This window comes from Anolis sagrei, chromosome 1 (assembly GCF_037176765.1).
Source record: "Anolis sagrei isolate rAnoSag1 chromosome 1, rAnoSag1.mat, whole genome shotgun sequence".
NCBI classification, from domain to species: Eukaryota; Metazoa; Chordata; class Lepidosauria; order Squamata; family Dactyloidae; genus Anolis; species Anolis sagrei.
The window spans coordinates 222,488,911-222,504,413 of NC_090021.1; the positions used below are offsets into that span (position 1 = coordinate 222,488,911).

General features: G+C 39.8%; 1 protein-coding gene across 1 annotated transcript in view; it reads left to right on the forward strand.

The window, feature by feature from the left end:
- The window catches only part of TFCP2L1 (transcription factor CP2 like 1), a 49,991-nt gene extending 39,141 nt beyond the window's left edge, over nt 1–10,850 (forward strand). The window contains exons 9-15 of the mRNA XM_060774334.2: nt 192–240; nt 338–431; nt 1,462–1,552; nt 2,503–2,603; nt 3,003–3,145; nt 6,589–6,640; nt 7,889–10,850. Coding sequence (XP_060630317.2) covers nt 192–240; nt 338–431; nt 1,462–1,552; nt 2,503–2,603; nt 3,003–3,145; nt 6,589–6,640; nt 7,889–7,926 — 568 coding nt within the window. The 3' untranslated portion in view covers nt 7,927–10,850. The remainder of the gene's footprint in view (nt 1–191; nt 241–337; nt 432–1,461; nt 1,553–2,502; nt 2,604–3,002; nt 3,146–6,588; nt 6,641–7,888) is intronic.
- Nucleotides 10,851–15,503: the final 4,653 nt, after the last annotated feature.

Sequence of the window (15,503 nt, forward strand, 5' to 3'; positions counted from 1 at the left end):
AAACAGTTACAGTATTGAAAAAAGATTTTCACTTCAGGCCTGTTATTTGAGATTAAAAGAACAACCCCCCTAGAACAGAAAACTAGAGCTAGACCTCAGACCAAACTGGATCATGGGATGGGTGGGGTTGGCCAACATGACTGATAAGACTTAAAAATCCTTTTTTCTTTCCCAATTCTGTACAATTTTAGCAACAATTCTCCAACTGAACAGGTGGAGCTCCTACCTCCCAGCAATGACGTAAGTATTTGAGATCATGTTAATGTGGTGCTTTTCTTTTTTTAGGACACTGGTGAACAGTTCATTTCAAGACCCTCTTATTCTTTTTGCAATGTAGCATCTCCTTCCCTCTGCTTCCATTCAAGATGCTCAGCAGTGGCTTCACCGAAATAGGTTTTCTCAGTTCTGTAGACTCTTTTCAAGTTTCTCAGGTATGTGTGCTTAATGTGGGACATCATGGGAGTGGGGCAGGAATAAACCTATTACTATTAAATAAATGGTTTTGTTGTGAAACAACTCCATTTTAATTTCACAAAGTGCATTTTCCTTCAAGGTTGTGCTCTTGTGAGAAAAATCTCCTTCAAGCACTCATTCGTGGTGTGAAAAGTAGCAAACGGGAGCACGGACTATCCCCACAATGATATAATATTATTCAAAGTCAGTGGTTCTCAATTTCAACATGTGGATCTCCATGTGTTTTGGCCTACAACTCCCAGAAATCCCATCCAGTTTACTAGCTGTTAGGATTTCTGAGAGTTGAAGGCCAAAACATCTCAGAACCCACAGGTTGAGAACCAGTGTTCTAAGTTTTTGTGTAGGTTTTTAAACATCTTTGGAAGCAGTGAGCTGTCCCCCCTTGTACAGGTGCCCTTTGCTTATTTGGAGGATCAGGACCCAGTCCAAAATCAGAAAATGTCAAAAAATACTTTTGTTAGCATGGAAAATGAAGCATCTCATTCAATCTAGCACATTGTGTTTGTATTTTAATTTGGTTTTAATTGAGTATCACATTCTCAAGCCTGCATTCTCAGTTATGTTCAGAAAATAAAGTCTATAAAGATTGTAAAAAAAAAAAACCTGATTTGCCTCTATAGTTATAATGAGTCCAAATTGTTGTTACAAATTTGTTTTTTGCCCATGCTCATGATTGCATCCTTCTGGACTAGGCATGGGCAAACTTTAGCCCTCGAGGTGTTTTGGACTTCAACTCCCACAATTCCTAACAGCCTACCGACTGTTAGGAATTGTGGGAGTTGAAGTCCAAAACACCTGTGGGGCCAAAGTTTGCCCATGTCAGTTCTGGACCCACTCCACTGACTCCCCTGTGCAGATATGAATGGAATTTCTTTTCAGTTGTCTGCTTGAAAGTTATAAAATTTGAATTTGTAACCTCTACCTTTACCAGCAAAACACCTTAATAATACTTTTGGCGCAAAAACAATTTCTGCTTGAAATGCATAGGTGCTGACTTACTGAAGATGTCCAAAGAAGATTTCGTTCAGATCTGTGGCCCGGCTGATGGCATTCGACTTTTTAACGCCATTAAAGGAAGGTTTGTATCAATACCTGTTGGTGTCGGAGACAGTAGTAGCCATTGCTCATTCAGATTTGTAAAATCTCATATAATATTAAGGTCTTTAACTTCCAAGTTATGCTACTGGAAATTTTCAGATAATCCTTCTCCATTCCAGTATGGGACAAAATGGCTTGCTGGTACATGCAACGCACCATAGGCTGGTTTTGAGGCCCTCAAGATCCCCTTCCCCACAATTGCCCTCTTCTTCCAGTAATTGTTTTTGGTGAAAAATATCCCAAGAGGGGATAGGTCTAATTCTGCCAAGATTTGGTGTCCTCTAGACTTTTTATATTCAGGGGAATCATAGAATCATTGGGTTGGAAGAGACCTCGTGGGCTCTTCCAAGTTCAACCCCCTACCAAGTTCAACCAGTTCAACCCCCTACCAAGAAGCAGGAAAATTGCATTCAAAACACCCCTGACAGATGGCCATCCAGCCTATGTTTAAAAGCCTCCAAAGAAGGAGCCTCCACCACTCTCCAGGGCAGAGAGTTCCACTGCTGAACAGCTCTCACTGTCAGGAAGTTCTTCCTCATGTTGAGGTGGAATCTCCTTTCCTGTAGTTTGAAGCCACTGTTCCCCGTCTTAGTCTTAAACCTTTCTAAAAACCAGAAAGTGGACTGGAATTTGGCTCTGGTTGGTTTTCTGCTTTAAAAAGAGATTCTATATTATCTGCAATGTAATGTTATGGTATTGTGTATCCTCTTGGTGGTGGCAGTGGTGGTTGTTGATGATGATGTTGTGTGACTTTGAGTCAATTTTGACTTATGATGAGTCTAAGACAGCCTATCATGGGTTTTTTTTTTTTGCCAATGTCTGTTCAGATTGATTGGCCTTTACCTTCTTTTGAGGCCACCCAGTGGGTTTTAATGACTTGACAGGAATTACCATGCTGGTATTGAGGACAGACTCTTGTTTTGTCTGTAGGAACGTAAGGCCTAAGATGACCATTTATGTGTGTCAAGAGCCTGAACAAAATCGGTCTCATCTTCACCAAAAACGAGAGAATGGAGATGGCAACCTGTGTAGTAAGTGTTTTGTTCTTTTGGCTAAGATTGCAAGCCTTGAGCATTATGAATTCCACAGATTTTAAAAATCTATACCTGTTTTAACAAAATGGCTATTTTTATAAAATATTTCATCTATACTTATAAACCTGATTCATTCTTTGTCTCACCTCACCATATTCAGCTGTTTTATATTACTGGCTTTGAACTTGTCTAGATTATCCAACTACAGGGTGGGAAAGGGTAGGTTTGTGCACGTTAGCCTCTGGTGAAGAGCCTTTTATCACCTAGTCCAGGATTCCTGGTGTATATTAAAGCAAATACAAGGTCTGTTTACATCAGTGTTAGCTTTTTGTCTTCAATGCATTTGGATCCTAAAGTGTGAGTCTAAATAAGTCTCTTTACCCAATGTCATTGCAGTATACCATGCTATCTTCTTAGAAGAACTGACAACACTGGAATTAATGGAGAAGATTGCAAACTTGTACAGTATTTCCCCACAACAGATAAACAGGATCTATCGGCAGGGACCCACAGGCATCCATGTATTAGTGAGCAATGAGGTAAGAATTTCATTAGAATATGCTTTTGCTTTTCAAGATGGCTCTCTCAGGATTATGTTTATAGAGTCCTCCTCTCACTATGGGCTCCATGATCTTTTCAAGATTTCTGAGTCTTATGATAAATCTCTCTCTCTGGTTAATAACAGAACATCTTAACTTGGAAAAATGGCAAACTCGTGTGGCTCTTTGTTAGAATGAGAGAGGTACAGGTGGCTTATCAGGTGCCATAGCCAAGGAATAAGTGGCAGGAGGTTGGGGTGGGGTCTCAGTTCAAAGCAGAACCTCTGCCCAGGTATAGCCAAAGTCACCTAATATACATTGGTGGTCTGACAGCCAAGAATAACCAGAACTGACCCTACCTAGCTTCCCAAGATGAGACAGGGATCTGCTGCCTTTAAAGTATTTAATGAATAGGGGTTTATTGGGAATAATGTATAGTGATGTGGTTTCAGCACCATGAACAGTTCCTTCCACCTCTGTCTTTATGGTTCCTATGACATTCCCTAATATTATTCTGTACTATTTCAATCTCTCCTACCTTGAAAATATGACCAAAAAACCCTGAAGCATCAGGTCCTATTTGAACGTGAAAGTGAAGCAGGCTCAGATCTGGTTATTAATTGGAAGGGAAGCTGCCCAGCCATACTAGCCATTTTAGGATATACTGTATTCAGAGGAAAGCAATGGGAAACCACTTCTGAGTATTCTTTGCCTAAGAAAATTACCGTATATACTTGAGTATTAGCTGACCTGAATATAAGCCAAGGCATATAATTCTACCACAAAAAGCTGAGGAAACTTATTGACTTGAGTATAAGCCTAGGGTGGAAAATGCAGCAGCTACTGGTAAATTTCAAAATAAAAATAGATACCAATAAAATTGCATTAATTTAGGCATATAGCTTCTCCTTTCCTCTCAGCACAGCAGCCCTGCTGGACATGATTCATGGTACATCTCAGGGATCTAGTAAAAAAGCAGTAGATCCTGTAAGCCTGCTATCTGCCCACCTCTGAATTAAGATATCAGGAAGATTTATATGATAAGGCACCAATGTGGTCTAATGGTTTTAGTGTTGGGCTATGTCTCTGGAGGGGCCCCCTGGTGACACGGAAGGTTAAACCAATAATTTTCTGTACTTGCTGACCAAAAGGTCGGTGGTTCGAATCCAGGGAATGGGGTGAGTTCCCTCTGTTAGGACTAGCTTCTGCCAACCTAGCAGTTAGAAAACATGCAGTTGTGAGTAGATCAATAGGTACCACTATGGCGGGAAGGTAATGGCACTCCATGTGGTCATGCCTGGCACATGACCTTGGAGGTATCTACAGACAACACCTGCTCCTCAGCTTAGAAATGGAGAGGAGCACCACCCCTCATACTCGAACACAACTAAGCTTAATGTCAGGGGAAATCTTTATATTTACCTTATGACTTTGGAGACTAGGGTTTGAGTCCCTGCTGGGTGACCTTGGGCGAGTCTCTCTTTCTCAGCCTTAGAGGAGGCCAATGACAAATTTTGCTAAGAAAACCCTATGATAAGGACATTTTAGGGATACCATATTGACAGTTTTTCTGAGCCCTCATAATCTATGTATTTTCTTAGAAGTAGACCTTCCTATTAGGTCTTTGCTTCATTCCAACAATTTCCCCATAAAATATCTCATTTTATTTCCACATGTTCCATATTTTCATGGCTTGAATTTCCAGCCTTTTCTTGTGGAGCCATTTAATTTATTTCATATGACCTCTGGAGAAAGGTTAAAGCATGTGTGGGTGTGCTATTGAAGCTATAAATGAAAGTCACTCTACTCTTTTACCCCAATGAATATGAAACTTTCAGCATTTAAATGGCCATCAAATGCTGGAAGGCAGCCTCTGGAAAGGGGAATGCACTCAGCCAGCATTGATGCAAGGAGGCCCCTTCATTAAATGCTTAGGTTACTGATTAACAACAGTGACTGCCTAATTTTTGTGTCCTAGTAGCAAGGCAGCAAAAGTGATGCAAACAAGAGGGACCAAATGGATGTTCTTCATGCATCATTAGACATGTGCTTGCCTGTATTCTCTCCCTCTCTCTCTACGTATGTGCAAGGTGGGAAAATTGACCTCAATTCCAGTGGATATTTTTCTGTATGGAAATGGGTGGGGAAGTCAAGCTTGAAATGCTAACTTCGCTGTTATGAAGAAGGAAGCTTCTTCTCCAGAAATGGCAATAACAGGGAGCAATTCTTGTGCTCTCTACAACTCTCGAGATTTGAAGAAATTATTGTGACATAGTAAATAGCTGCTTTTCTTATGTATGTAACTCTTTGTGACCTGCCACTTTTTCTGAAATAGCATCCACATATCTGGAATATACATCTGTTTTGCAACATAATTTAGCGGTAAACAATATCAGAAATTGGAAAATTGATCATGATTGATCTTTCTCTTAATTTTAATGTCGAAAACCAACATACACAAACTCAAGTCAGTACAAGAAATCTATCACATGAAATCTTTTATATCCATCCATAGGATGGAAATGGAACAGAAACATCAAAATATTTTTGAGTAGATATTTCTGCAGATGATAAATAAGCCCTATTTTCTTCTTAAAAAAAGAATAAGAAATCCAAAACACTATCCTTTTCTTTTTCTCATGCATTGGATTTCTTTCCAGAATGAAGAGAAATGTATTTCATCTAAATGTATTTCATAGGGTTTTCTTAGGTGAGGAGTATTCAGAAGTAGTTTTTCCAGTTCCTTACTCTGAAATAAAGTCTTATAGCACTTGGTGTTCATTGATGGTTTCCTGTCCAAGTACTAAACAGAGCTGGTCCTGCTTAGCTTCCAAGCAGAAGCAGGTCCCGTTGCCCTATAGTATTTAGACCAGGTTGTTATATACTTCTTTGTAGTACATAACATGCTTCTGGTGAGCTACAGTAGACCACTGGTTCCCAACCTGTGGTCTGTGGACCACCAGTGGTCGTCAAGAACAAAAATATGGTCTGCGGCCTCACCATTACTACATCGTTGCCTTGAAGCCATGCGGTAATGAGAGCGGCTGGTTTCATGAAACACTCTTATAGTGCCAAGGCAACAGAAATATTGGAAGGGAAGAGACTGACTACCCATGAAAGATTACTACTACCACATCAGCTCTAGATTACTAAATATGGTTTTCTATGGGCAAGCAGATGGCGACTACTGGATGGCATATGTTCTGTAGCAGAAACTAGAGCTGATGTGGTCTATCCAATGCAGTTTTCTGAATTAGAACCCCAAATAACCTAACCAAATTTAAAGTTGGCCAAAAACTGATTCATAACCCTTTTGGTAATAATGTTGGAGAGTGGTCACGTGGTCCCTGGTCAAAAAAAGGCTGGGAACCACTGCATTAGACAAATGGAGCATTATAATTATTCAAGCAAAAATTAATTCTTCGATTTGTGTCTTTATACAGATGGTTCAAAACTTTCAAGATGAATGCTGCTTTGTCATCTCTACATTAAAAGGTATGTTTGCATACATTTTCCTATAATTTTACATGGCATCTCATTTACCTAGAATACAAGGATCAAAATGCAGCCTACAGTATTTCCCCTCTGCTTTGTAAAGGGGTCTCCATCTTAGTGTAAACCCAACAAATAAATCAAGAGGAACTGCATTGCAGTATCCAATTATATGTATAGTATTTTCTCCACCCAAAGACATTTTCTCAACCTGGTACTTTGCAGATGCAGAAAGGCTATCTTATAGTGAATTAGACCATTTATCTATCCCCGTGGTTCCCAACCTGTGGTCCATGGACCACAAGTGGTCCACAAGAACTAAAATATGCTCTGTGGCCTCACCGTTACTACACTGTTGCAACAAGAGCGATTGGCCTTGGAAAACACGCTTATAGTGCCATGCTTATTAAATATTTTCTGTGGGCAAGCAGATGGCGACTACTGGATGGCATATGTTGTGTATCGGAAACTAGAGCTGATGTGGTCTAGCCTATACAATTTTCTAAATCAGCACCCCAAATAACCAAACCAAATCTAAAGTTGACCAAAAACTAATTTGTACTAATGTTGGAGAGTGGTCCCTGGTCAAAGTGGTCCCTAGTCAAGTGGTCCTGCTGGTCCTGCTGGTCAAAAAAAGATTGGGAACCACTGATCTGTCTCATCTCTATTACTGACATTGATTGGCACCATTACTAGGTTTTCAAGCCAGATTCCTCCAGGATATGCCAGAAAGTGCAGTTGGGGCCTTCTGCATACAAAGTATGTGCTCTGCCCCAGAACCATAGTTTCTTCCATTGTTGGTTGGACTGCAATTCCCAGAATTCATTATGTTACAGGGTCTGGAAGTCTGGGTCATTCAATCCTCTGTGTTGCATATGCATGCAGGCACACACAAACACTCGTCATTTATATTACTCTGTATTTTATCAGCGTAAACATAAGCATATTGGAATAGCCTTTCTCACTGCAAGTGTTGATCTAGTTTTACTAATTTCTATATGGGTATTATTGTCTTTTTTCTCCCTCAGTTTACCAATCTAGTTTTCCCCATCATTTCAGTAACTCAGAAAGTGTTCTGTAAGCTCACCACTCAGATATATTAAAGCATGGGAATTTTTTATATTTTTATATTTGATATATCCTGTTATGCAAGCTGGCTAAGGAAAGTACAGACTGAAAAAGATTTTAGTCATCTTGGGCAAAGCAGCAAAACACTGACAAATGTTTTCTTTTTTAATAATTGTCTTGCAGCTGAAAGTAACGATGGCTACCATGTCATTTTGAAATGACCCACCTCTCTGTGTCATGGGACTATAAACAGCTCTAGACTATGATGCCTCACTCACATCTCTGCAATTCAAACTGGAAAGATGGAAAACACATTTGAATAAAGTGCTCCTTTGAACTGAATGCCCTAACCAGAAAATTTAAAGTGTGTAAATTTCAAAACACATTAGAAATTTTCTTCACTCTCCATCCTTTTCTCTCCCTCCTGGCTTTTCCTTTCCCAATCTTTCATCTTTTTGTCTTTCCTTTTAGGATGACTTAGATATAGGACACTTTGCATCTTTATTCAAAATAGTATGTCTTTTTAAAAAAGTAGACAAATATCTTCATGAAAACAAAATTTCTCCCATAACAGTGGTTCTCAACCTGTGGGTCCCCAGATGTTTTGGCCTTCAGCTCCCAGAAATCATAACAGCTGTTAAACTGGCTGGGATTTCTGGGACTTGTAGGCCAATACATCTGGAGACCCACAGGTTGAGAACTACTGGAAGTCTAAAAATAGGTTAAAACTGATTCATCTGCTATGTGCCCCTGACACTAGCTTTCGTTCTGCACAATAAAACTCAGCAACTCCCACTTTGCAAAAGAAAGGGCTGGCTATGGTTGCTGAGAATGCATCTCTAGTTACAGTTGAGTTGTCCCATGAAACATAGCAACATATATTACTTGGGAAGACAATATGTTTGGTGTGTGTGTGTGTGTGTGTGTGTGTGTTACCCTTCTTCCAGCGATATGTCTGAAAATTGGTTACTGCTGTAGATGTGAATTACTTACATTCACTTTTATGGCAGAAAAAAATAACAGATTTGGTCAGGAAACCATATCTCTGTGCCTTGAATATCTATCATGCCTGTGTACCAGGTCTTTATTTCTTCTCATCACTCTTTGAGCTGCTCTCCCTTTCAAAAAATACCTCAGTATCCCTTTTCATCTATCTTGTGTTCCCCATTACAAATGTTTGTGCTGTTGTTGCTAGTCAACTTTGATTTATGAATGACATTAGAGTGGGAGACCTCCAGGAGCTCCAGCCATCTACCTTTCTCAGGTTGTGCAAACCCAAGGCTGGGGCTTGACCTATAGGAAAGAAGGAGAAACACCAATAGTCCCATTCAGAAAGCAAGAAGAAATCAAGAAGTAATATTTTAGAAGTTGCTTTTCAACATTGCTATGACTAGGATTTGTCATTTCTGTCTTATTGCCATAAAAACACTTGAAAGTGGGATGAATGTGTTAACATGCCTCCGTTTGCAATCATGCACTCAGTGGTATGGAGAGCAAAGCCTGGACATGGAAGCAAAATGTTTGGAATCAGTGCTCTTTGCTTTTCATTTGGTTGGATGTTCAAATAGTCTTCATCCATTTTCTAACCCTCTGGTCCTATATGGAATTTTATTTTACCAAGAAACCCTCTCCCTAAAGAACTATAATGCCTGAAGTAAACGTGAATTTCATTTTCCTGCTAGGAAGCTCAAAAAGCAGACATCTGTGGTAAAATGAAGTCTGTTTTGCTAAGCTTGAGTGCTTTGATATAATTCTTGTAACCTCTGGTTCTGCCATTGGGCAGGTGTTAATGGGGTCTTTGTGTTGTTTGTTTTTAGTTGTGTTGAAAATCATGTAAAACTGGACAGATGCAATGCACAGCATGCATTGACATGTATATGAGCTGGACACTTGCACCTTGGTCCAAGGAGTGCAGAAGCAGGCTTCTACGTAGACACACTCTGGCGGATCAGGAACTGTGCATATAGACAAGAAATACACACAAGTCTCTTGTGGCTGGGTACCCGCCTCCAGCACATGGGGTTTTAACTACAGTGCCATTCACTGGATTAGAAGCTGGGCACACAATGCCCAACGGGTTGCCCATTCCCAACAGTTGGGTTAACAGACTCTGTGCTGCTGCCTTGCAGTCCAAACTTTGACATTTGTAGAGATGGCCAGGTCCTCATGCTCAAAAATGCGTGTGGCTCTTTCGGTTGCAGCTTTGGTCTGTTTTCTACTTGGCTTCATCTGGCTCTCAGAAGTGAGGGAGAACATTTAAATCACACATACATTGTATAGTTGAAATAGGAATCTGATGTCACTGAAGAATATAATGAATGGTTCAAAATTACATTTAGCACATTTGTAACTGCTTGCATTTTCACAGATTCATAAATACTGTACTCTTTGTAGCAATCATCCTTACAAAATGAATAATTACAGTTTTTATAGCAGGTTTTTTAAAACACGAAGTTCTTTTCTCAAAAATAACTTCGTATCTCAACAAATGCTTAAGCTTCTTAATCCGTACCAAAACCTATTGTTCTGGCTAATCTGTCCCTCCCACCTGGTGAGCCTGAACTCTTCTTTTTGTCCTCCAAAAGATGATGCTGGAAGCAGATTAGGTAAAGGATTTAAGACAAATGCATTCTGCTTCATTCTCAGTGTAGTTGAGGTGAACCTTGAATTGGGACTGAAGTCTTCACTATGTGCAAAAAAGATGGTGGGATGTAACTTACTACGCTTGTGTCTCAGGAACAGCAACTTTCAATTAGTGCCTTACTTGTTTGTGTATGTCAAATGTATATTATATGTGTGTGTTTATGGTTTTTTAAAATCCATTTTTCTTATAGGGGACTCTTAAACTCTCTTTTTAAAAATGTTTAATTTCTTCAGTTGATTGGGATTTGGGGGTTTTCTGTCTTTCAAAAGGGCTGTGGGAGTTCACCTATATAATACAACAGCCATTTAAATCCTGACTTAAATGAAGGGTGAATGGAAGGTGAGGCCAAAGTATAGGAGTTTTGTGTAATACTGCCAGACTTTTTTTGTTTATATATATATGAAGATTTTTTTTAAAAAATGCATATTTTGCACTGGCCATTCTACTGTTGTACTGAAGAAAAGACACTGCTGTATTTAGACTCTGTGCTCCAGTAAAAATGCAAATAAACTCATTTGTAAGAAATACAATTTTTGTTGTGTGTAGGCATACCATACTGTCATATCATATCATTTCACAGATCTTCAGGCTCCTCTCCTGCAGTTGGCTTGAGTTGTTCCCCCCTTTTTTAAATGGGATGCTATTTTATTGTGCCTTTGCATGAATATATTTCTTTACTATAGCATAACCTTTACGTCATGTTTTCAAAAATACGGGAAAGAGCTACACTGTAAGGCATGTTTATTCATTATTATGCTTTATTTATAAGTATTGATACCCTGCCCTCCTCACCCCGAAGGGGACTCAGCACGGCTTTACAGAACACACATATAGCAAACATTCAATGCTGATTATACAATACAATTAACAAGGACAATACAAACAAAGGTGAAGGCAGATTTTCCATCTTGTTTCTGGTGTCTTGGAGGCTGTTCTCAACTCTGGCCACTGGGGGGATGGGGGTGCTGTTGCTCCATCTTCCATGCCGGGGGGCTTCCTGCAATCGATGTCCTTTTTGAGGTGCTTTTATTACCTCCCGGCTAAAAGTGATACCTATTTTATCTACTTGCATTTAATTCCTTGTACTATCACTGGAGACTATACATTTTTTCCTGATTTCTGAATCTCCATCTTGCCAGAGAAGAGCCATACATTTTATGCAGACCTAACTTCCCCCATCTGATGCATTTCTCAGTGGTTTTACAGATGACATTACTGCTATTTCCAGCATTTGGACTAAGATAGTGCTGAGTAACATTGTCTTTTAAAGATTAGCTTCATTCACAATGGTACACACAGAAATGTGGGCTTTCCAAGGCCAGATCTTAAGATGTATCAGAAAGGAATCTGTCACACCCTTCATGTTTTTGAAATTTCTCATTCAAAAATGTAGTTCACCTGCGACCAGAAGTATATTTCATAATTATGAACCTCAAATTCATGAAATGTTTAATTTTCTGAGTGTATTAACAGGAAAAATGCCATGTAAGAAATGGTCAGGTGGCAGACATAGTAGTACACATATGAATAACAGCACCTCAATTGTTAACAATGCCACTAAAATAGCAGGAAAATTCTGCAGAATATATCTCCATAAATTTTACAGCTGCACTAGAGATGCTCACTGGGACAAAATATCTTTTCGTGATCATACTGAGCAGATACAGTTCTGCCAAGCCACAAAAACCCTGGTTTTGGCAGAATCCCTTATCCCAGCAAACCTTGTCAGCTTTTTTTTGGTACAACCTGGATGATTTAGATCTGGTTCAGGATGTAAATGAGCGTAATTCAAAGCTTTTGCCAAATGTGCTCTCATAGAAGATTTAAGAAAAGCTACATTAGAAGACAACCAGAAATCAATAGCTGTAACTGGATTAATTTGAAGGTGGAAAATTCCTTTCAAAAGTCAAGAAAGGCAATTGCTGAGGTTAGAACAACTTGGTCAGAGTATTCCACTAATCCCTTTTAAATCCTCACAGCAAGGAAGCTGGTTTCTAAACATTGATTTTACACCTTATAATAAAACAATGTCGCTTTTCATTTAGGATCAAGCTCTATAAATAGCAAAGATAGTTTGTGTTGGCCAAAATACCTTTACTAGGCCAACCAAAACTCAAAAAATATTTCTTAGGTTTGTACATACAGTAAGGAAGCTGTTCTTTCCGCAACAACCACATCCTTGTTAAATTGGTCTGGCTGAGAAAGAGTTAATTGAGCCCAATATCATGCAGGGAATTTTATGTTTTAGTATCAGAATCTGGATTTCCTAAATCCCAATCAACATCCCAATCAACAACATGGCCTGTATTGGGTTTGAAAGGAGTTAGCAAACTTCCTTCAAACCAAACGTGAAAAGGCATGCTTACTATTTTGTTCCATTTTGGTTAGAGTAGTAAGAATATTATACTACTTAACATAATGGCTGACATTCTGTTAGGGACCTATGTACATGTACGTTTCCTGGATATCTGCATATATCCTTTGGAGGGCACTTAGAGAAGTTTATAGTCTCTTCCGCCACAGCTTCCAAAGCCTGCAAGTTGTAGAACAGCCTCTGGAATGCCCATTGCCATTCCATACTTCTTGGGAAGTAAACAGAAGACTGCAAAAGGCATGTCCCATAGCTTAACACGAAATGATGCCTTCAACAATGAGGTCTTTGGTGGTCTCCATGCTGCTGTAGCCATAGGTTTGGAATCCCTGCCTATACAGTTTGGCCTCCATAACTGCAGAGGATACATTCCATGGATTATAGAAAACTCAGTGTTTTGATTCATCTTAGGCTGGAAGCAAACCATAGAATCACACTGGAGGCCCACAAACACATTGGGCATATTGATTTTTGGAATGTGGTTAAGTTAAACCATGGGTATCACATCTGCATGAGACTGAAGAAGAAGAAGAAGAAGAAGAAGAAGAAGAGCAGGAGGAGGAGGAAGAGTCTTGACCCGTCTAGTGCTTTCTCTTTAGATTACAGTTCTCAAGACTTCTTGAGTATTGGCCATGCTAGGTGGGGGTGATGGACAGCTAATTGGTAATGTCCACAAATTTTAAATTGCTGTTTGAACAAAATGTGAGGAGTTGTGAGTGTTCTTTCATGGAATGATCATTACTCAAATTATGACTTAAAGCCAACAGCATATATGTGTCAGACATGATTAGTGCAGCAGAGCTTTCTTCCTCTGTAAGCTTCTATAGTAAAAAAAAAAAAAGTAATCAGGGGGCATGGGGTGGAAATGCAGATTATCTTCTTTCAGTTCCGCTAAGGCAGAGGTAGGGAAAGTGTGGTCTGCAGGCTATGTTCCACTCCACATCCCCCTGATGTTTTGGGGAAAAAAAGTGATTCCTTTTTTTAAATTGCTCCACATTCCCTAAGGTGCATGATGGGCAACCTGAGCAACCCTTGCACTCTGGGCTGTTTTAAGGTCCATTTTTTAAAGCAGGAAGTAACTTGGAATTTGCTGAAGAAAGGAACGACACCTCTCCCCCCAAACCTATGGGCATTAGTGATATATCTTTTAAACAAAGGACATTCTGATTATTTTGTGTGCCCCCTGGACTGTCTAGGGGCATTATGCAACCACCTTCATTCTTGCACTGGAGAGATAGGCCACTCCTTGAAATAGCGACTGAACCAATCTCACTGTTGGTTACTAGCCTATGTGTGAATGTGTGCCTATTGACTTATGGCAACCACATTGATTTCATATGGGTTTTCTTCAACCAGGGAAACGCAGATATGGTTTTTCCAGTTCCTTCCTATGAAATATAGCCTACAAATTGTGGCTTTTCTTGGCAGTCGCCACCCAAATACTAACAAAGGCTGATCACGTTTAGCTTCGAAAATCAGATGGTACCTTTAGTGGGCCACCACTATTCTATGGATATACATTTTAGATACTGTAATTCACATGAAGTAGGGTCACCAAGTGTAAAGGAGGACAAACTCCTATACCTTCGTTTGGGTGGAATAAAGAAAAAAAAACCTTAATAGGCATTTACCAATGAAAAACTCAATAACCACAAGGATAACTTGCCTTATTTATTTTTTGTTGTTGATTTTTTGAGTAATGAGTGACCACTGAATAGCATGTCCTCTTTTCAAGGTCTTACTCTGAGGTCACTTGAGGTAATGGCAAAAGCCAAAATGCACCACTGGTACCTCCTCCTGACCTGACTGTGTGCTCTGGGACAACCTACCCACCAAAGGAATTTCATTGATTCTAATGTGCCTCCATAAAGAAAGAGAAGAAGAATAGGTTATTGGGGAGGACCTTTCCATGCATTTAATGGATATTATACAAAGATAAGTTAGGAAATTCCATGAGGAGAAGACGACTGTAGATCCACATCCACCTCCTTTCAAAGGTATAGCTTTGAGGGAAGTCACTACAGAGCAAAGGTAGTATGACAGTTGGACAACTCTTTTTACCACAGGACAGGCGATTGTCCAAGCCATCCTTTGCTTCCATGGCAGTTTGCAAAGGATGGTATTTGTACAGAATCAGTGGTTGCCTTTTCTTTCTTGCCCCCTTTTTTGGTACCACTTACTCATTTCTGCCCTTGCCATATACACATATAATGGATAAGCCAACAAGATACCAACCACTCATTGTATATAATGTATTAAGTGATCTCCTTCCCAATGGTGAAAACAACAGTTCTAATGAACTCCTGGTGAAAACCTTCAACTCCCATGTTTGCTCTAGAACAGTGGTTCTCAACCCATGGGTCCCCAGATGTTTTGGTCTTCAACTCCCAGAAATCCTAACATATGGTAAACTGGCTGGGATTTCTGGGAGTTGTAGGCCAAGGCACCTGGCAACCCACAGGTTGAGAACCACTGCTCTAGAAGGTTGGTTGACCTTTAAACAAATTTGGGGTGCATGTGAGAGCAAAAGAAAGGAAATTCCAAATGAGTGAATGGATCTTTGCTGGTGGGCTGTTTGTGCTATAAACCTTTGAAGAGATGTGTGACAAAGTTGACGGGCCAAATCAAATTGCTGCTAGCACTGCCATTTTGAAAGGTAGTCTCCTGGGGTGTGTCTTTACTAGTCTCCCTACTAATGCAGTTTGGTACCACTTTAAGTGCCATGGCCCGGTCCCTTAGAAATATGGAAGCTGTAGCTTTGTCAGGCACCAGCATTATTTGGC